Source organism: Pistacia vera, unplaced genomic scaffold, assembly GCF_008641045.1.
Source record: "Pistacia vera cultivar Batoury unplaced genomic scaffold, PisVer_v2 Contig52, whole genome shotgun sequence".
Lineage (NCBI taxonomy): Eukaryota > Viridiplantae > Streptophyta > Magnoliopsida > Sapindales > Anacardiaceae > Pistacia > Pistacia vera.
Window position 1 is genome coordinate 2147396 of NW_022196357.1, and position 23921 is coordinate 2171316.

The following is a 23921-nucleotide window of genomic DNA, read 5'->3' on the forward strand; positions in this document are numbered from 1 at the left end:
GTGTACCTACTATTACCAAAAACTTGCTTAGTGTGTCTAAGTTGACTAGGGATAATCCTGTGTTTGTTGAGTTTTATACTAACTGTTGTGTGGTTGAGGACATAACCTCCAAGACAATTCTGCTTCAAGGGGTACTTAAGGCTGGTCTGTATCAACTTCAGGTTCCAGCTTAGTCATCTTTTCACTCCTCTCCAAGCTTGGCTACCTCTTTTAATTCCAAGCTTGCTAATAAGCCTGATGTTTCTTTGTCTACTCAGCTTACTAAGTTTAATAGTGTTACTTCAAATAATAAGTCTGTTTTAGATCCTATTTCGAATATGTTCAGTTCAGATTGTAATACTCAGTTTACTCATTTGAATAATGCATGCACTGAAACATTAATGACTAGCAATGTATCCAATTCTAATGCTGTAACTGTACTCAATAAAGTTCATACTTTTGAATCATTTCCTGTTCAAAAAACTGATATTATGTTGTGGCACAATAGATTAGGACATCCTAACATTTCAGTTCTCACTAAAATCCTTAAAGACTTGAATCTACCATATTCAGTCACAAATTTTGTTTCCTTCTGTCCAGCCTGCCAGTATGGTAAATTACACCAGATAGTGTATCCTAGGTCTACCTTTTAGGCTCTTAAGCCACTTGATATAGTGTACTCTGACCTTTGGGGACCTTCTCCAGTACCTACACCTGAAGGTTTCAAATACTACATATAATTTTTAGATGACCACAGTAGGTTTACATGGATTTTTCCATTAAAAGCTAAGTTTGAAACCTATACAGTGTTTACACAGTTTCATAAGTTAGTTGAACGACAATTTGACACTACTCTCAAATGTGTTCAAACTGATGGGGGTGGGGAATATCGAAGTCTAGTACCTTACTTTAAAACTCATGGAATCCACTTTAGGCACCCTTGCCCTCACACTCATTAACAAAATGGAAGGGTTGAGAGGAAACATAGACAAATTGTAGAACAAGGCTTGACTTTACTTGCCCAAGCTAGTATGCCTTTCAAATTTTGGTGGCATGCTTTCCAAACTGCCAAATATCTCACAAATAGGCTACCTTCACCAGTGTTGTCTAATCAGTCACCTTTTCAGATATTGTTTCATAAGAATCCCAATTATTCTGATATTAAAGTGTTTGGTTGTGCCGTATATCCCTTTCTTAGGCCATATAGCTCACACAAATTCAATTTCCATACTTCCAAATGCATTTTCATTGGCTATAGTTTACATCATAAAGGATACAAATGCTTAGATGTTTTTGGCAGGATCTACATTTGCAAAAGTGCTAAATTTGATGAACTTGATTTTTCTTTTAAACATTCCAGTCCTGTTATTGTTCCTACTTCTTCTAGTAACTCATCAAATTCTCCTATTTATAATGCTTGGCATGTACTTCTTCCACCTTTAAACTCATCTCACAAACAGCCCACTAATTCTATGTCCTCTGGTTGTCCTGCCACACAATGTCAGTCTAATTCTTAGTCAACATCCTTACCTAAATCCATATCTTAGATTTTATCTTCCCCTGCATCCAAAACAGAACACCAAACACAGCCCCAAATAGAGCACCAAACACAGCAAATCTTACCTTCCCCTGCATCCAAAACAGAGCACCAAACACAGCCCCAAACACAGCAGGTTTTACCTTTCCTTGCATCCAAAACAGAGCACCAAACACAACCCCAAACATAGCCCATACCTTCAGTGTTTTCTCCCATCTCTTCACCAATATCTCTTCCATCAAATACTTCATTTGATACTGTTACACTGGTAGTTGAGTTATCTTATCCACAACAGTTGTCCTCAGCAGAAAACATTCATCTCATGATCACTAGGTCCAAAGCTAGGGCACACAATACAACTTTAGTAACCTCCTCTTATCTGGATTCTAAGGAACCAACTACAATTACAGAGGCTCTTTCTCATCCATCTTGGAAAGCTGCAATGCAAGCTGAGTTTGATGCCTTGATGGCTAACCATACCTGGGAATTAATTCTAGCCACTTCAGATATGCATACTGTAGGTTGTAAGTGGGTGTTTAAGGTTAAACATAATCCTGATGGCACTATTCAGAGGTTTAAAGCAAGGCTGGTAGCTAAAGGGTTTCAGCAAACACCCAGGATTGATTACCTAGAAACCTTTAGTCCTGTTGTAAAATCCCCTACCATTAGAGTAATCATGAGTTTGGCTATGAGTTATGGTTGGGATATTCAGCAAGTGTATGTTAATAATGCATTCCTAAATGGTGATCTTATGGAGCAAGTGTATATGGTTCAGCCTGAAGGGTTTGCTAGCTCAAAATTTCCACATCATGTATGTCGTTTAACCAAGGCTTTATATGGTCTTAAACAGGCCCCTAGGGCCTGGTTTGATAAGTTGAAAAAGGCATTTCTTGAATGGGGTTTTGTTCACTCAATTGCTGATCCTAGCCTGTTTATTTACCAAAATAAGAACACCATTATGTACGTGTTAGTCTATATGGATGACATTCTACTTACCGGTAATGATCCTCAATTGGTTCAAGAAACTGTTCAACACCTGAATACTCAGTTTGCCTTGAAAACATTAGGGTCTTTAAAATATTTTCTTGGTTTTGAAGTTTCGCGAGATGAATTTGGTCTCCATATGAGTCAAGAAAAGTATGCTAAGGATCTCTTGGTTAAGACCAATATGATTGACTGTAATCCATGTTCTACACCTATTCGGTTAGTGCTAAACTCTCCTTGGATGATAGTGAATCCTATGAAAATCCAGCCCTATACAGGAGCACTATTGGTGCTCTCCAGTATCTGATTTTGTCCAGACCAGATATATCCTATGCAGTGAACAAATTGAGTCAATTTTTGAAGGCTCCCACCCAAATGCATTGGCAAGCCTACAAGAGACTGCTCCGATACATTAAAGGCACCTTGAGTTTTGGTCTCTTTTTCAGCAAAACATAGAGATTTAATTTAGAATGTTTTACGGATGCTGATTGGGCCAGCAGTCTACATGACAGGAGATCGACCAGTGGGTGTTATGTTTTCCTAGGTAATAATCTACTGCAGTGGACTTCTCGAAAACAGAAAATGGTCTCTTTATCCTCCACTGAAGCTGAGTATAGAGCATTGGCTCAAGGAGCTACTGAAATAACTTGGCTATGCAGTCTATTTACTGAAATTGGTCTCCCAATTAGTGAAGTTCCTATTATATGGTGTGACAACCAAAGTGCAGGATCATTAGCTTCAAATCCTGTTTTTCATGGAAGAACTAAACATATTGAGTTGGATGCTCACAATGTGCGGGAACAAGTTACAACCAATAAACTTAAAGTTCAGTATGTGTCTACTGAATATCAGAAGGCTGATATATTTACTAAAGCTCTTCCCATGTCCAGGTTTGAAAATTTGAGGGATAATCTCACCATTCGAGCTGCTCCTGTCTCACTTTCAAAATCACCTGCTGATGTTTCAAAGTCACCCACTAATATACCTGCTAAATGACTTGAATAATTTTGCTGATTTCTGGTTGAGCTGAGGTTTTTTTTAGAACTGAAGTGCTCATTGTTCTAGTTTGCTAAAGGTGATTGGAGGTGATATTATTACTTTGTTATACTGAAAAATGTATACTGGTGCTAGTTGTGTTTTGACTGGGGAAGAGTAGTTGATATGTTTCTGGTTTGACTAGAGGAGAATAATTGATATGTTTCTGGTTGAGCAGAATTTTTTTGTTTTGTGCTGACTGAATTTTTTTTTATGCTGTTGATTGTTGGTGTTTGGATTGGCGGTGAGTGGTTGTTATGTTTCTGGTTGAGCAGAATTTTTTTTTTTCTTTTATGATAAATAAATGTGTTAGGGTTGCTGGTGTAGCTGACTGATTTTTATATGTTGTTGATTGTTGGTGTTCTGACTGGAGGTGAGTGATTCGTTATGTTTCTGGTTGAAGTTTTATATACTGTTGATTGTTGGTGTTTTGACTAGAGGTGAGTGATTTGGTGTTTTGACTGGGGGTGAGTGATTTGTTATGTTTCTGGTTGAAGTTTTTTTTAAGATTAAGCAGCTAACTGATGTAGTCATAATGGTGGATGAATGTTCTAGTTTGGATGAATATGTTTGTTGTTGTTCTGAGTTTGAGAGCTGCTGACTGGTGTTGTTACGTTGGAGCATGAGCTGAATTTTTTTTTTGTGAACTGTTGAATGCATGTTGTTGGTGCTGCAGAATGAATGTGGCAGAGTGTTCTGGATTGGTGAATAAGTAAAATAGAACTGAAGTGCTCATTGTTTTGGCTTGCTGGACAAAATCAAATTAGGCTGATGATTATTGCAGCTGGAGAGTTCACTGGTATTATGCTGCAGGATGAGTGTTTCTGGTTGCTCTGGTTTGCTGAATGAATAAATTGAGTTGTTGATCATTGTGGCTAGAAAGTTTCTAGTGCAGGTTGAGTTTACAAGGGAATGTTAGAATATGGTTTTGGTAGTGCATTTGAGAATTCAGTAGAGGTCCTGTTTACAAGGAAATGTTAGAATATGTTTACTGGTAATTGAAGGATAAATCTGTAATTTCAATTTGACAAAGGGCAAATCTGTAATTCTAGTCTGACTAACCAGTTGACTGGAGTCAGTTTGCTTTTTAACACACTTTTGTAACAGTATTCATTAATCAGTTTTATACCCAGACATATTTAGACTTTTTTTTATAACTATTAATTTGAAAAGTTAAATAAATAAAACAAAATAAAATAAAAAATAAAAAAATAGGGCTAACCCAGCCCGGCCCGTCGCCTAACCCGGCGAGTTAGGGTTGGCGGGCCGAGCTGGGCCAGCCATTTCCTCCAAAACGACGGGCCTAACCTGGCTTGCCTTTGTTGGCGGGCGGGTTAGGACCGACCCGCCAAATTTCGTAACCCACCGCGGGCCGGGCCGGGCGGGTTACTTTTCCACCTCTAGATGCATCCCCTCTCACTCGACTTCACAGCACATCCCCCATCGCGATCGTGTTGATAATGTGTTGTAAATGGTTCAATATGATATTGTCCGCTTTGGCACTACAAGGCCTCACGATCTTGTTTCCAGGCTTCAGGCCAAAATGTGTCATGTGGGGTTAAGGTCATCGTCCCATGTATACTTGCACCCCCTCTCCCGTGGGACTTCACAACACCAAATATACAATCCATAAACAATAAGATGTGATAAAATAACCTATTAAAAAACAAATAACATAAAGAAAATGGCAAAGTTGTAATATAATATAGAAAAGGTGGTTAAAATAAGATGAAGAGTAAAGATGAATACGTGTCATTACATTAAAGTAGGCATGGCAATGGGGCGGGGTGAGTCGGGGCGAGGATCTCATTCACCGTACCCATCTCCACCCTCAAAATCACTCCCCACTCCCATCCCATCCCCAAGGATGGGGATTAAAACACCCCCCACCCCTGCCCCTATCCCCAAAAAAATCAGGGCTTCCCCACCCCATATGGGTCGGGGCAGGGTGGGTCTTCGAAATCCCGAGGAACATTGTCATGCCTACATTAAAGAGAGAACGAGAGAGGGGTTGAAACTTGAAAGATCAAATTAATTTTGTTTCTTTTAACATGCCATCACTGTTTGAATGATTACATCTCAACCCTACAGGTTTCACATAAATATATTTTATCCCACTCTCATTTCCCGTGAGATTGTTTTAATAAAGGTGAGCACAGGTAGCGGGTAGAACCGGAACCAGCACTATGCGGGTAGGTTCTGGTTCCATTTTATTGAAACCGACACTGTATGGTTCCAGTTCCGGTTCTGGTTCTTATGTGTGGAGGAACCAGAACCGAAACATGGAAAAAGAACCTGAAACGAGTACCTGGTTTGGAACCTGTAGCGGGTACTCGATTTGAAACCTGTTTGGAACCGATTTTTGAAACCTGTTTTAGAACTTGTTTTGGAACCTGTGCTCCAATGAAATATTTGTGAATAATGGGGGTTTCATTATTTTACATATAAAAAATTGAAAATAGAAAAAGTTAAAATTTTAGAATAACCTAATTAAATAAATATACAATGATACTTATTACATATAAACTACACTATATTGAAAACTTTAATATATTATAATATATAAATATTAAAGTTTTGATTAATTAAGTATATAATTGGAATTAGGATCCAATTAAAAGTGTTTTAATGTTATTAAAAGAATCACTTTTGAATAATATAGTATATTTGATTGAATAATAATATATTTAGTTATTTACTTCAATTATCAAGTTCTAAGTATATTTATAATAAATTAATAATTAATTATTTATATATGATAAATTGATAAACATTAATAAATTTAATTACTAGTTAAATATTATACTTAATCAATTATAACATTACATTATAGTTAAATGATTACTTAATTAATGATAATTTTATAACATTATTTAATTGATTTATAGTATAATTAATTATAGCATTACATTAATTGATTACTACTTAATTAATTGACTTATAATATTTAGTATATTACTTAATTAAATAATTAGAAATTTAATTAATTATAGCATTACATTATAGATTTACAGTATAATTACTTAATTACTTAATTAATTATAATATTTCATTACAAACATTAGTACAATATTTAATTAAATGATTAAAAATTTAATTAATTATAATATTACATTAAAGATTTATAGTATGATTACTTAATTCACTATTAGGTTGGGTATTAAAACATTGGTGTTGACAATCTGTATGTGTTGCTTTTGATAAAATTTTATCTAAATTAAGGAACTCAACTCAACCTTTTTACATAATTTAAATTTTATTAGGCTGATTGAGCTTAGTATAAAATATAATTTAATTTTATATGATTGTATTATGTTCTATCGAGAGCCTTTAATTGACTAAGATTAAATATATACTATAGTATTAATGTTATTTAATAGTAATACTTAAAATGTTGGATATTTTCGTTTGTATGATTTATTTTATATTTTTCTTCTAAACAAAAATGATTAAAATAACCTATGAAAAAACAAATTTAAATAACCTAAAAAATAAACAAAAAGGCAATTATGAAAACATTGTAGGCTAAAATATGAGCAAATAACTCAATTTTTATTATAATTTTGTTTCTTTCAACCTGTGTCTGGATAATTACATTTGTACCCAACAGGTTTTAGATAAATGCATTTTACCCCACTCTCGTAAAACGAAGTCGCTTTGAACCCTAGATAATCCACAAACGCTGCTACCCAAATGGCCTTCAAAACCTTTCTTCATCGTTTTTCTTTTCTTTCTGAAACCAAAATCTCATCTTTATTCACAAATTCATGTAAATTGATTACAACCATACCACAAGATTCAATATATAACGTTGAAGATGTAGCAAGGCTTGATGTATTCCTTCGAAAAAACTATAAACAAGGTACTATCACTCTGGCTGACGCACGCTATTTCTTTAGTTTAATGATTCATATGCAACCCAAACCACCAATTTCATCATTCAACCGGTTGTTTGGAGCTCTTGCTAAGAAGAGGTTTTATGAAGACGTTATTTTGCTTTACAAACGACTGGATTCAATGGGGTTGATGCCATATTTAATTACCTTAAATATTTTGATTAATTGTTTTTATAATGTGGGTCGAGTTAGTGATGGTTTTGTTGTTTTTTGGAGAATTTTGAGGTGGGGTTTAACCCAAATGCTGTGACTTTTAATTCTTTGATTAAAGGTTTGTGTTTGGAGAATAGGAGTTCGAAGGCTATGGAGTTGCTCAAGAAAATGGTTGTGTTTGGGGTCAGGCCTAATATTGTTTGTTATGGTAGTATTATCAGTGGCCTTTGCAAAGCTAGGTTGGTAGATAAGGCAAAAGAATTGTTTTTGGAAATGAAGAGTAGAGGAGTTAAGCCAAATGTGGTTGTTTGTAACTCTCTAATTTACGGCTGGTGCTCTGTGGGAAATTTTGAGGAGGCTGAGAATTTGTTTATTGAGATGGGAGATCAAGGGTTGCAGCCTAATGTGGTGACTTTTAATTCAATGATAAATGGGCTTTGCAAGGAGAGAAAGATGGAGGAAGCTAATGGGTTGTTGGAATTGATGATTCAAAGAGATTTGCAGCCTGATGTGGTGATGTTTACTACAATGATAAGCGTGCTTTGCAAGGAGGGGAAGATGGGGGAAGCTTATGGGTTTTTGGAATTGATGATTCAAAGAGGTTTGCAGCCTAATGTGGTTACGTTTACTACAATGATAAAAGAGCTTTGCAAGGAGGGAAGGATAGAGGAAGCTAATGGGTTGATGGAAATGATGATTCAAAGAGGTTTGCAGCCTAATGTGGTGACTTTTAATTTAATGATAAATGGGCTTTGCAAGGAGGGGAAGATGGAGGAAGCTAATGGGTTGATGGAATTGATGATTCAAAGAGGTTTGCAGCCTAATGTGGTGACTTTTAATTTAATGATAAATGGGCTTTGCAAGGAGGGGAAGATGGAGGAAGCTAATGGGTTGTTGGAATTGATGAATCAAAGAGGTTTGCAGCCTGATGTGGTGACATTCACTACAATGATAAGTCGGCTTTGCGAGGAGGGGAAGATGGAGGAAGCTAATGGGTTGTTGGAATTGATGAATCAAAGAGGTTTGCAGCCTAATGTTGTGATATTTACTACAATGATAAATGAGCACCAAAATAGCTAAGGTTTTTGAGAAAGGTAAGCTAGATGATTTATGAATGACATTTTCAAGATTGTTAGATCGAAAGGTTTAAGTATCATTGCCATGTTCGATGTTAGTTAATAGTGCTCTGATACCATGTGAGATTAGGTTTTGAGAGAGAAAATCAGAGAAGAAAGGAGCTAAAAGTTTAGGAACTTTTCTGGATTTTTCTTAGTTGAATTAGTGAGTACAGAGGACAGACTTCACCATATAGGCATCTACTCTAACTTAAGTGAAAAACCGCACTGTTGAGCATTTCTTTATATCCAACACTCACTTGTCGAAGGTGGACACAGAAATATTATTTCTAGAAACTAAGGAAAAATCATAATAATCCATAAGTTCCAAATAACAAGCCCATAGGCAAAATTAGACAATAAGATTCTACAGCTAATACAACATCACGTGCTCTATTTCCAACTAGTAGATCCACATTTCCTTGACCAAGCAATCTACTCTGCCGTATATTATTACAATTGTGAGAACCACATCTAGTGTCAGTGGCCCAAGATGTAACAAAAGATAAGTCTCAATACACACCTTTAGAAGAAGAAGCCCTCTTCTTCTATTCTCTAGGAAGGCCTTGCTGTATTTCCTCTAGTGGTCATGCTTGGCATAGCAAAAGCAAACTACCTTTCCTACCTTTGTTGATGTCACCCTAAGACTTAAGAGCATCTTAAGGTTTGGACTTAGGTTTGGGTTTGGACTTAACCTTACCTTTACCTTTGACCGCTCCTCTATTATTGTTAGAAGCATCTAACATCACTGGTTTAGACTTTTAATGTCTTGCTCTACTGCCTTTAAAGTGTTAGTAGCTTAGGAAGAGTTTTTCTCATTTGTGCTTATATTATCTATGAACTGAGAATTGTTAGTGTATGTGCCCTGGAGCCAATCTATTATTGTGAGTTTGACTCTATAATAAATGTTTATTCATCAATAAAAAAGGCATATCCTTCTATATCGTGTAAATCATAGTTATATGTAATTATATATGTCCTTAGGATAGTAGAACCGTGACAAGGGTATCAAGTGTTTCAAATCTTGATAGTGAGAACCCTACGATCACATGTGGTGGCCATTCTATAAATGTCCATAACCCCAGTATTATTCTGATCAAGGAAACATATAATATAGTAACGCTATCGTAGCGTTGAACGACCCTGTCGAAAGGCAGTGACTGATCTCACTTATCAAAATTGTTTGCCGACAACCTAGTGCAACGTATGGTGTTGGAGGCAAGTTCACTGGACAGACCCACCAGAGGATTCCATATAGATAGTAACCCCAGTGTCTATGGAATAAATCATCTAACGAATGCTGGTGCATGTGATCCTTAGATTTGAGATTACCAAAGCGCCTTGTGCATCGATTGGTGTAGTTTGACACTAGCCTAACGTAGTTCTATTCAAAGCTATCAATATGGTAGTGATTGACTGCATCAAGGACTGTATCAATACTGTAGTGGATTGACAAAGGATTCATCACTCCCGGGTATGAAAGAAATTATCTCACGGCTCAATTCAGTGAATGGCAATGACACTAAAGTTATGACCACAGTGGGATTGACTTGTTGCTCAATCCAATTTATTATTCTGGTTATTGGTCCAGTAACTGAATACATAGATATCGAGGATAACTGAGGTTGACACTATTTCTGTACCTCAGTCTCGATGAGATAACAGATGATGAAAGGATTTGATTGCATGGTAACTATATCATTGATAGGTAGTTGTTTCGTTGAATCTGAATCTATCGGGTGGCCATGATGCCTTACTAGGGGCCAGTCTTGGTCTGCGAGTAATAAGACGATTAATTGGTGTTAATCACGATACTATTCACTACCGATATTATAAGGAACCTACGGGTCACACACTTAGAAAATAATTTAAGAATCGTTTTTGTGAAAGGGGTATTTTCATCTTTTAGGACGAAATGGTATTTTGATAATCTCACAGTGCAATTAAATTTGCTGAGGTTGTTGTCTGTATTAATTTTAATATTAAAATTAAAATCAGTGAGATTATTTTTAAATATATGTGCGCATATATTTAAATGGATTATTATTAATAATTAAATGTTAATATATATATATATGTTAATTGATTTTAATTATATTAATAATCAATTAAAATTAAAATTAAAATACCATAAAGGGTGTATTTGGTTGCAAGGATGGATTAACTTAAGAGTCCATGGCTATTCCTATTGAATTAGGGTTTTAATTAAGTGACACTATATAAGTGAAATTGTAATATACGGTATAGCTAGTAATTCTTTGAGAAATATATGATAAAATCCAGTAAATAACTTTTGTAAATATATATACATAATGTAAAATATGAAAATTCTAATTTTAATTCATATAAATATATACACAAAATACTGATATACTTTAATAAGCACAAGGTAATCTTGAACAGTGCCGCCAAACTCCTCCGCTTCTTGACGTCCCACCCGGTCGTAAATTATTTAATACCTGCAAAACAGTAAAATAACGAAGTGTGCACTAATTGCTTAGTAAGTAAACCAAACTACACTACTGTGTTTCCTCCATTACTCATGTTCTGATTTTCCTTTTCTCACTTTATTCTTTGATAATATTCTTCATTCTTTTCTGATATTCTGATTTGCTACTTATCAACGTGCAAAGACAATGAATAAAACTGTACATTGTTTAACACATAAAAAATACTAAATCATGTAAGTAGCATATGTAGAATAATAAACTTTCTGGAGAAAAGAACTTTCTTTTCTTTTCTGTTTCCTATCTCTTATGTTATATCTCTTTCTTTTCTTCTCTATTTCTCTTTTTTTTCTTTCTTCTAATCTAGTTTGCCGATCGGACTAGGTTGATGCATAGATTTGGAACCCTAGCCATGTGAGTAAGTACATTCCTCATCTACATACACTACTAACGAACTGTACAAATATTGTATCTCTCTATTGTGGCCGCTCATGGCAGCGTGCATGTAGGTATGTTCTGCTGGGTACAGTCCTCGTCCACATACACTACTAACGGACTATTCAAATATTGTATCTCTCTACTGTGGCAGCATGTATGTAGGCATCTCTGTCACTCACGGGTTTCCCATCGCAAAAACCTTATAACATAGCATGGTGTAGAAAGAGAATAGAAAGAGATACTATATACATTTCAACATGAATTTCCAAGCTATGGAAATTCTACACTTGCATGCTTTCAGGACAGTTTAGCATAGTGGATATAATATATAAATCACAAAAATAAACAAATTCTAAATCCGTAACAAGGGAAAATTGCTAAATATTTCCACAGTTTAGCAGAGCAAAAACCAGCTCCAATGAAGATACACGGACTAAAACTACTAGAAGTGCAAAAACAGAACTCCCACCTTCGTAGCTTGCATTGTCATTTGTCTCAATATTCCATTAGTTTCATGTCCTTGGACGTTCCAAATGCAGTTTCTACGGAGTGACACCGCATGTTAAGCATCTCATTCCAGATGTTTTTATCTCTATAAACCTTCACTAATCAAGTAACGTATCTTCTGTTTGTTGTTGCAGTCACGATGTTTCTCCATCTCTTCTCTCATCGTCTGCCTCAATTCAGCTGTAAATTCAAATGCAGTTTACCTCAAGACATTAGGATTTTTACCAAACATGTACAACAGGTAGCATGTTTCATAATCACTAACACAAGTTGTTCCATTGGAGTTTTAACATATGTATGTGGAAGAACTAGAATAATATATGTCGTACAACTACGGTTTCATTTGGATACGAATAGATAAACACTATACACAAAGATTATGTTGTATGAACATACCTCGCTCCAACTTATCCTTAGTAAACGGGAAGGCTTCTATCCCATACCTATAAATGAGTTCAACACCATTGTACCATATTGCATCATCCTCAGCATCAGGTTGCAAAACAACCAAGCAAGGAATACCTTCAATGTCGAATTTCTGTTTAAGGCCCTCTTTGTCTCCAAATCAGAAATGGAATTGCCAGCCATGGCATGCATGCACGATAGTTGTTGAAGGCATCCAAATCTTCATCAGATGACACAAACACAATCTCGAAACCAGACCACTATTCCTTAGCTCTTCATATGCACTAATAAGGACTTCGGTGAAATTTTGACATGGTGGATACCAGTTTGCTGAGAAGTAAAGGGCAGTCACCTTGCCTTCAAGATCAGAAACCTTCACCTACACAAAGTAAACAAATATTTCACAGTTCAGATAAATCAGTTTGGCCAAATTTATTTTCCCACAATTTACAATTATTTTCTATTCTAGGATAACCCAATTAAAACATTAAGCCATAAATATACATATACATATATATAACTTGATTTGGCTGAATACTATTATGTTATTCAGCATGATTGTGAGAGTTCAGCTCATCTAATTATTAGGAATAAGGATATCAACGCAATGACCAAGATATTAACGGATCTGATGACAAGTAAGGACAAACTGGATGAGAGAAAACGGATGAAAACGGTAAGGCCAACTGTCAAGCTAGCGAGAATCCAATTACACAAAAACTTTGAGCCTGGAAACTGATGTGCCACCAATTTTTATAAATGTAGGTGCGGATGAGTTAAGTGTTGTACACATAGCGTTAATGTGAGGCTAGAGTGATACAAAGTTGATAACACGTGTCCACTCAAATTGGTTGTTCTTGAATATGTACAGTGAAGGAACCCATATTGATTACAACTGCATATTTTGCATGTTGAGCATCGTGACAACTAGCATTTCATAAACAACCCTCTCCACCCCACAAAAGGGACCCCTCCCCTAAAATAGCAACAACCACAACAAGAACAACAACAAACAGGATATGAATATCTTTTTATTCTACCATGTTTCTTGTTTCAAGCTTTGTTGGATTACGATCAAGATAAGAGGAATAAGAAATTCAAATCTGACACATTTATATCATCTATATCATTCATCAATTCTTACTAACTGGCTAACAAGACTGTGATTCTCCACATAATTAGAAAATTGAAAGAAATAATATGTGTTTTGATCATTAAACTTAAAACAGCATGTTTTTATCTAATCCAAGCAAATGACACTACACATTATCTGAATTCATATAACGTTGGCTAAGCGTTAACATGGCATTATTCAGCCAGCTATGTAAAATAACATCAGCCAAAAGTAACATAAATAGCATTACAAGAATACAGGTCTCTGATAGGCCCCCTATTACTAAGGTTTATCAATACAAGGGGCACAAAGTGCAGAAGGGGGTGAGGAGTGTGAATAAACACTAAGGATTGTTGGGCCAGTGGGATATGGTTATAGGAAATACACGTGGCAGGATTGTGTTAGGAGGGAATATGGGAAAAGGTCACTAGTATATAAAGGCAGTTAGAATCGGGAATAGGGGGAGATTATTCTCTAAAGTTGTCAATGGAGGCCCCTAGCTCCTCGAATTGCTAGGAACTATCCCCTCTTTGTTTTTGCTTCTGGTTGGGTCTGATTGTGACTCTCCAGGAATTGTTTTAACTTTGAATCAATATACATTTTGTTGATCATGTTTGTTCTTTGATTGTTGAGTGTGCTGTGTGTGTATTTTTTATTGTGTTTGCTGGAGTCTCATCAGTCTCAAGCGGTTTGTCCACATGTGCAGTACACTCAAACATAATTGAGTTCTCAAACGACAAGTTTTTCAACAGCTAACTCTAGGATTCTTATCAGATGCATCTTAGCTTCGTTCCCAAACCACAATTAAAACAAGTTTGATAATGGTAATCCTAATAGCACATAAAATATACTACATCATGAATTTTCCGGTGAACAGCAATCAGTTTGGTGAGATTTTAAGATCTAAACTGGTTTTAGGGCAAGAAAAAATGAATAAAAAATTGTAGGATGATTTCCTACAAAATTTATTGCCAAGTCAAAGAAAGCCTTAAAAACGGTTGCAATATATCTGATAGTTAATTAATGAGAATATTCTATGATAATTAAAAGGTTTATCTATTGCAAACCTTCAGGCTTTAGTTAGCATCTTTATCATAACTTATAAGATTATCTGGCTGCCTAGTAATTTATACGTTCAACAACCTTGTCTAATAGTCAAACAACTTTATGAGGTAAAATAAATTATGAATCATATTAATTTGCAATTTTGACTTCAAATAATACGTTAAATTAGATAGAAAAATATATTATTATATGGTTCTAGAGAGTTCCTAGCTAAATATATGAATTATCAATATCTGTCTTTTTTCTTTTTTTTTTCTTTTTTTAATTTTGTTTAGTTACAGTGCCACATGCATGTGATCCCTAGAAAACCTGGAGAATTAAGAAAGAGATGATCTCGATCTATGTTTGTCATATAATTTTATTTTTTCTCTTTCTACAAATAAAACACACCAAGAAAATACAAGAGAATAATATATTATCTTCTACGAAAGCTAGCAAGCTGTGAATATAGTTATCAACCTATGGATGATAAAGAGGCTCCTAGAGCAGTTAAGCTCCTTGACTGCAAACTGAGAAAAGCTGGACAAAAGAGAGAACAAAAGAGAGAGCAAAAGTGAGGAGAAAGAAGAAAAATTAACCTGAGTTCCATTTGGAGAGAAGAGAAAATCACGATCCTTTGAAGCCAAGAGACCTGAAAATCTAGTGGAGGAAGGTAGCTTCTCCTCATGAGAGTTGCCATTTGTGATTGGTTGAACCGCGCTGCTCCGAGCTCATTTCCCTCATCTCATTTCTCATCACTCTCTCTCTTTCTCTGTCTTTTATTCATTGGATGGAAATTAGAAATAAACACCAGCCTCTACTATCTCTCCAAATGCTTATATTCCTCAGAACCCCATTCTTTCCACATCATTACATCCTATGCAAAACTCATCATACGTCAACACGCACTCACACGTAGCATTCACTTCCTTCTAAGAGAAACTGCTATCCTATTTCTAACCTACATTAATTTCAATGTTGCATCATGTCTTGCCATTAGATGTCATATCAATAATTGACTCCATCGCATTCAATAAGTGAACTCCAGTAAAATGTAAGGAGATAGGTGTATAAATAGAAATTAGTTGAATGGGCTTACAAATATAAGAACCCAAATGAGAACAAAAAACTCAACTTATTTAAAAAGATTAATTTAGAATCTTGTAACATTTACTCCCACTGCGTTAAGTCCTCCGAAATTTGCAGGTAGTGGCTAAACCTAAGCTGGCCATAATTTCCATGAATTCCCACGGTTTCCCAATCGACTACATCATGGGATCCACAAAGACACCAACTGACCGAGATTACTCAATGTGGCAAATCAGAATTAAACAATATTTTTCCTACATCACCAAAGGACTCAATTGCACAAATTCACTTCCTCCGTTTCAATTTGTGAGTCAGCCATAAAATTTTTCCACCAACAATCCCCACAAGAACAAACTCCATCTTTAAAATGATGGAACCTATTAATGTCTCTGACAAATATGTCTCTCCTTTCAAAACTAGATATAAATTTTATAACAGCATGGCAATCAACGCACATTCTTAGGTTCTTAACCACTTGAAGAGGAGCTCCTGGTGGAGTATTAAGAAGTCCAAGCACTACAGCCAACTTCTCACCGTGCCCACACAAGATCTGCTCCTTATCCTGCTCCTCCACATCTTGCAGCACAAAGTCAGCATGTGGAAAGTAACCTGACTTCTTCATCTCCAGGTTTAATTTATTTAACTTCTCCATGATTTGGGCCATTTGAGGATGTGATTCATCTCCGGCAAGAAGCATGTGCACTTTGTTTTTGACCTCAATCCAACTATAGCAAGGGCTCTTCCTCAAACCTATAGCTTTCATCATATCTCTCACTGCATCAACCTCATTCCACATGCCTTTGGAAGCATATATATTGGACAGAAGGATGTAGTACCCAGGATTTGTAGGTTCCAGTTCAAAGAGATGTTTAGCAGCAGCCTCACCTATATTCACATTACCGTGAACTCTACAAGAACTAAGCAAAGCTCCCCAAACACAAGCGTCTGGCTCGAAAGGCATTCGCTCAATCATATTATATGCCTCTTCCAGCCTTCCAACACGACCTAGAAGGGTCACCATGCAAGAATAGTGCTCCATCCTTGCTTCAATACCGTGCTCTTTACACATGCTATCAAAAAATTTGCAGCCTTCATCAGCTAGGCCAGCCTGGCTGTAGGCGGATAATACAGAAATGAAGCTAATAGAAGAAGGATTTTGTCCACTCCTTTGCATCAAATGAAAAATCTCTATAGCTTCTTTAGCCTTTCCATGCATAGCATATCCACCCATTAGCGCGTTCCAAGAAACCAAGTCTTTGGATGATATCCTATCAAAATAAAGTCGTGACATTTGAATCCTTCCACACTTTGCATACATATCAATTAGTGCCCCAGACACATTCATAGCATCAGATATTCCTCTTCTGATAGAAAAGCAATGAGCCGCCTTCCCGAGCATCAATGCTGAAATACTTCCACAGGCTGATAGCAAGCAAGGTATTGTAACATTGTTTGGCTTTATCCCCACTGTCTACATCTCTCTAAAAGTTCCAATGCCTCAATACCTTTCCCATTCTGTGAGAAACCAGCAACCATTGACGTCCAAGACACAACATTTAATTCCACTCCTTGGCTTTGGAATTGCCTAAAGACCTCCAATGCATTTTCAACAAGACCATTCCTACAGAGACCCGTAACAAAAGCATTGCAAGCAACTGCATCCAGATTTTCCATTTCATGAAACACTTTGGACATATTCCATGTACATGCACACCTTCCGTACATATCAATAAGTGAACTAATGATGCACTCGTTCCCTAACAAACCCTGCTTAATCACAAAACCATGAATCTGAAACCCAAGTTTGGGATTCTCCAAGTCGCCCACACCTGAAAGAACACTAGAAACACTATGCTCCTCAGGCGTAAATCCTTCAAAATGCATCCTTCGAAACAAAATAACCGCCTCTTCATAATTGCCACTATGATTAAACCCTGCAATCATACCATTCCAAGACAACACATTAGGTTCCACTCTTAAACGACCCATCTCGTTAAAGAGTTTTTTCACTACATCCACTCACCCTTGTCGAGCGTAACCCGCAAGCAGAGCACTAAAAGTTTTCACATCCGGTTGGGCTAATCTATCAAACACTTTGTGAGCGTCCCCAATGTTCTGACATTTAATGTACAAATGAATCAAAGAAGACTGAACAAACGAATCTAAATAAAATCCGTATACAAACACCATTGCATGAACTTGTTTTCCAGTTTCCAATGACAACAATCTAGTGCAAGCCTTAACAATATTAGGCAACAAGTAAGTATCAGGTGCCAGACCGTGAGAGAGCATTTGAGCGAATACACGAAGCGATTGAGTAAAAACATTTTGTTTCGAGTAGGCGTAGATAAGAGTAGAGTAAGAAAAGGTTGTCGGCTCCGGAGTAGAAGAAAGGATTTGGTTTGCGTCATCGAAGTCTTGGTGATTTGCATATTGAGACAGAAGCTTTGTTGCGAGATCCATGTCATTAGAGATGCCGGTTTTGAGAATGTGATCATGCGCTTGTTGTGTCTGTGACAGAGATGAGTTGAGTGAGTTGAGGGTATGAAAGATCGAGCGTTGAATGTTTTCCAAGTGAGGAATAGCTTGTTTTGTCAAGTTCATTGTTCAAAGAGCTGAAAACGGGAGAAAATTTAGCTGCCCGGTCAACCCAAGTTCCTATTTAAGAAAATGGCCTTGAAACTGTTCATCATTTTTTTTTAATGTAGAGAAGATGACGTGGCATAGTTAAGATTAATTAAACACGTAAAATGGGTTAAAATGAAAAGATTAAAACATATATGGGCCGAATCAGAAATAATGAAAGTTTTTAAAATTTGAAATTTCACAAAACAAGCCCCACTAACTATTCACCTCGCTTAATCGAAATTCATCAGTTCAAAAAGCGATTTCTTGAACGAAAGGGAGACGCGATTTTTTCTGATCGAACACCAATTGATTTGCACCCTAAATCAATTTCTTGAACCCTAAACCGAATACAGTCGCGATTTTCGGGGAGATATAGTCACGATTTTCGATCGATTGTTGAACCCTAAAATCGATTCCTTAACCGTAAACGAAATCTATGCCATTTCCGGCGATACAGTCCACATTTCCGATCGAAACTGCAAACTTTGACACCAATTCAATCCAAAACCATGAGTGACACTGGCAATGAGGAGGGAAGCCCAACGCCACTTCGAATCCTAGATTCCGGTGGCACAAGCAGTTCAATGGCTGTCCGATGGATCATCTGACAATGAAGGTGGTCCACACGTAGAGGAGATGCCAGCGGCACAAGAACAGAGGGAAGAACTAGCACAACGGGTCTGAAGACGAGGAGTCAGGCGGATCAGGCCAGGAGGTGGATTCGGAGAGATTCAGGCCAGGAGTGGATTCCGGCGAGAATTCAGGCCAGGAGGAGTCGGAGGAGGATCCAGGCGACGAGGAGAAGCCGACGAAGATAGGTGTAGTTGGGAATGTTGCTTGTAATTTCGCTTAAGCGATCATTTGTATCGCTTAAGCGATATCTGTTTTACTCGTGATCGCAGCCATGATCGCTTAAGCGATAAAAGGATCGCTTAAGCGATCTGAGATCTGGGCAGATGATTCTGCCCAGACCTAAGATCGCTTAAGCGATCATGAGTGTTTACTCTTGGTCGCTTAAGCGATCTTAGGTCTAGCAGAATCACAGATATAATAAGCGATCTGTTGTTCGCTTAGAGATTCTCAGTGAACTCTTGGTCGCTTAAGCGATTTAAAATCGCTTAAGGATCTTGTATGAGGCAGAGTAAAGATCTCTTAAGCGATCCGAGATCGCTTAAGGAACAGTGGTTTTGTTTTATTTTTGTTGATGACATTTTATTTATATCGATGTTGCAGATTGTGCGGACCGTAAACTGTAGAGAGTACGAGTTGGAGCCTATAGTGAGAAGGTACCCTACTTCCCTGCAAGGGTGACGGTGAGGTCGAGCTGGGAGGTTTTTGACAGAATAAGGGCCATTTTAGCTAGAATGAGGCATGGTGAAAGAGATTTGGTGGCACTTGTTCGGTCAGTTTTAAGAATCTTAAAGCGTTAAGCGACCAAGGTCTGGGCAGATGTCATTTTAGAAAGAATCGCTTAAGCGATACGTAAGGTCGCTTAAGGATCATAGTCTGGTCAGATGTTATTCTGCCTCGGAAAAGATCACTAAGCGATCATAAATCGCTTAAGCGACCATGTGTCTTTTGAATAATCGCTTAGCGATATAAAGGGTCGCTTAAGCGATCATAGTCTGGGCAGATGTCATTCTGCCTCGAAAAAGATCGCTTAAGCGATCATAAATCGCTTAAGTGACCAGTGTCTTTAGGAAGAATCGTTAAGTGATATAAAGGGTCGCTTAAGCGATCATAGTCTGGGCAGATGTCATTCTGCCTCAAAAAGATGCTTAAGCGATCATAAATCGCTTAAGCAACCATGTGTCTTTTAGGAAGAATCGCTTAAGCGATATAAATGGGTCGCTTAAGCGATCATAGTCTAGGCAGTTGTCATTCTGCCTCGGAAAAGATCGCTTAAGCGATTCGTTTAGAGCACCTGTTCGTTTAAATTATATAAAACATATAGTTCTTTTACAGTCAGTTAGAAACCTATAGATTTACGATTCGTTCAGAGCACCTGTTCCGTTTACATTATATAAAACATTTAGTTCTTTTACACGTCAGTATGAAACCTATAGGGTTTACGATTCGTTCAGAGCACCTGTTCTGTTATTACATTTATATAAAACATATAGTTTTTTACACGTCAGTATGAAACTATAGGGTTTACGATTTGTTCAGAGCACCTGTTCCATTATTACATTTATATAAAACATATAGTTCTTTTACGTCAGTATGAAACCTATGGGTTTACGATTCGTTTAGAGCACCGTTCCGTTATTACATTTATATAAACATATAGGTCTTTTACACGTTAGGATGAAACCTATAGGATTTACGATTCGTTCAGAGCACCTGTTCCGTTATTACATTATATAAACATATAGTTCTTTTACACGTCAGTATGAAACCTATAGGGTTTACGATTCGTTCAGAGCATGTTCCGTTATTACATTTATATAAAACATATAGTTCTTTTACACGTCAGTAGAAACCTATAGGGTTACGTCGTTCAGAGCACCTGTTACGGCTATGCTAAACATATGGGGGTTACGATTCGTTCAGTATATTTTATATTTGTTTGCTTAATTATTTAGGAAATATTAGTATATTTTTAATTAATTTTCGACACATAAGTGAATTAATTTCATTAATACCAGAAAAAGTTTAAAAATTAACAAAAACACCCGCCCACCCAACTTCCCGATTTTGGCTACCACCGACAGCAACAAACGACCAGAAATGGTCGGTAATGGCCAGTTGTGACCTTTTCTGGCCAGATCCCCCGTGGATGTGGCCGGAAAAGGCCACATCTTGCCGTCATGGACTTTCAATGAATGTCCGACTTTGACGATCAACGACAGCCAAATGTTGGCCATTGTTGACTGACAACGACGGCCATATATTTGGCTATCGCAGACGGCAAGCTCTGGAATTTTTCGTTCATCTACGGCCAGTTCTGGCGGATCGTTGGCCTTTTCCGGCCACATCCGGGGTTGATCTACGGAAAAGGCCATATAGAGGCCTATTGGCCAGATCACCACTGTGCATCGTAAAACCTTTCCCGGTCAGATTCGGCTCCGGTGGCAAGAATCTAGCATCGTGGGTAGGTGGGGGTGTATCTGTTAAATTTTAAACCATTTGCACAAGAATCGGTTAAGTGATACAATGGATCGCTTAAGCGATCATGTGATTGGCAGAAGCAAATCTGCCCAGGTGCATGATCGCTTAAGCGATCCGTGATATCGCTTAAGCGAATATTGTCTTTTTCCCATGGTCGATTAAGCGATCGTGGATCGTTAAGAGATCATGCACCTAGGCAGAATCAGTCAGTCCAGGTGCACGATCGCTTAAGCGATCTCTGTATGCTTAAGCGATCCTTCTACGAAAACACTTTGTCGCTTAAGCGAACACTTAGTCGCTTAAGTGATCATGGGCAATATATACTTTGCACCTTTTCTGAATTTTGACAAACTAAAATTACCAACAGTATTAATTCCATACTTTTTCCTCAATTTGACAGCCTAATTCCAAACTAAATCACAACAAATATTTAGACCATGTAATAAGAATACACAAATAAAGGATAATTTATTAAAGGTAACAATAAAATTTAAAAATCAATAATTTCACCTTTTCGAATCGAACCTAATTACTTCAGGCAACTGCTTCTCTTGTGACAGGTTGCTTGCAAATTGAGCACTTATTCATCTTCTGGGGAACCTCAAAGGCTGATGGAATACGCTTAACCCTTTTTCTCCCCTTGGTGTCTTCTTCAATGGCGGCTGGAGGATAATGTCAGCCACCTCTGGCGGCACTATCCACTGCTCTGGAGGCAACGGATATATGTTTCTGAATATGCTAGCATGTAGTGATCTGTCCTATAGAAAGGGAAACAAAGTTCCATGTAAATTCTTGAACCAAAATCCGGCTTCCGTTGGTGTTTCAGTGCTGCTAGTGCATGAGGACAAGGTAAATGTTGAATGTCAAGCACTTTACAGCTGCAAGTTTTTGTAACAAGGTTAACTAGGGCATCCGGACCATAGCCGCGCACAGTAAACTCTTGAGCATTAAGAGTATAGACAAAACAGTGCTTTGACAGTTCCATATGTTTCGCAATAATTTTTCAGCTGACAGAACAAGGGTTGTAGTAAAATTATCTGACTTCCTACGACGCTCATGGAACCACCGCGACAGTGTCCTTTGGATTGCATCAAAAAGTGCAACTATCGGAAACTCTTTTTATTAACAACTTCAAATTTATGGACTCAGCTATGTTCGTGGTCATGACATCAAACCTTCTTCCAGGAAAGTAAGCTCTACCCACTCTCGAATCAACATCATGCTCAAGATACTTAGCAACTCTGACATCCTTGATTCGGATTTGCTGGAAGTGCTCTCGAAATCATCAACCGATAAGCTTTTGCTGCCATGTAGTATGTCTGAAGGAGGCCAGCACACTTAAACTTTTGTTTTATGTTCTACCAAGGTGCCTCATACAGAATCCGTGATGTGTTGACAGTAAATAGTGGCAATCCCCTTCTTTATAGAGTTGTGCCTATCGGATATTATGCACAACTCGTCACTGTAGGTACTATGTACGTAACTGCTGAAAAAACCAAGTCCATGAATCGTCATTCCAGAGTCAACCACATACCATGCACAGGAATGTGTGATTCTCGCCGTCCTGTGCAGTGGCCCCAACAATGTACCTCCATACTTTCCCGTCAGAAAGGAACCATCAACAGCCAACACCTTTTCATGTTTAAAAAACCCTATAGCAGCACCATAAGCAACAAAAAATATTAACATCATATTTGTCCCACTTCAAAGCCGTCTTGCTACCTTGGTTTGTCAACTCAAGCATATAACGGTACGCCTCTAATACTGCGTACCCGTGCTCCGGCGTGCCCCTCACAAAATCTTGTGCATGTTGTCTCCCTTTCCCGCATTTCCAGTAAGTAACAGCACATCCAACTCTATGCACAAGTCTCTGAATGTCTTTAGGAGATGGACATTTCCCTTCAACGAACTGACTTTTGACAAATTGTCCAATACATCAGCGGACGCTTGTCGATCTTCACCTGAAATATGTCCAAACCACAGTGTGCTCACGGGTATATGTGCTAAGAATAAACTTTTCCGACTCCGCAACCTTCTACAATAAACCCGCCACTTGCACTTTCGGTCACGACATGCAACGTCACAGCCAATGAATTTGACTTTTTGGTGATGAACTCAAAAACCTTCACAGCAACAAGTTTAGCTCTCACCACTTCTCTTTGTTGTCAAATAAATACCCTATGCGCAAGTCGATCCACCGTAAAGACATGAGCTGATCACTACTACCTCCAATTGCCCCTTTGAACTTGCATAACGACCATAGTGTTCTCTTCCTCATAATCTACCGCCTTCGCATAATCTGTATTAAAGGAATCTCTACATCTGTGGAACATCTACGGGGTCTTCCTCCTCAACATTTTCATTTGTCCCCATCACCAACCTCTCATAGTGTTCTCCTCACACCACCCAATTCACCGTCTACTCTTGATTTTTCAGCTA

The 23921-nt window shown here is 37.5% G+C and overlaps 1 protein-coding gene across 1 annotated transcript; it reads right to left on the minus strand.

The window, feature by feature from the left end:
• Positions 1–11874: 11874 nt before the first annotated feature.
• LOC116106586 (pentatricopeptide repeat-containing protein At1g20230-like) lies at positions 11875–18352 on the minus strand. The gene is given in 3 exon segments (XM_031392956.1): positions 11875–12875; positions 15254–17231; positions 17234–18352. Coding segments are annotated over 2 exon segments (2331 nt in total). The 5' UTR covers positions 18348–18352; the 3' UTR covers positions 11875–12875; positions 15254–16014.
• Between the last annotated feature and the right edge of the window lie 5569 nt (positions 18353–23921).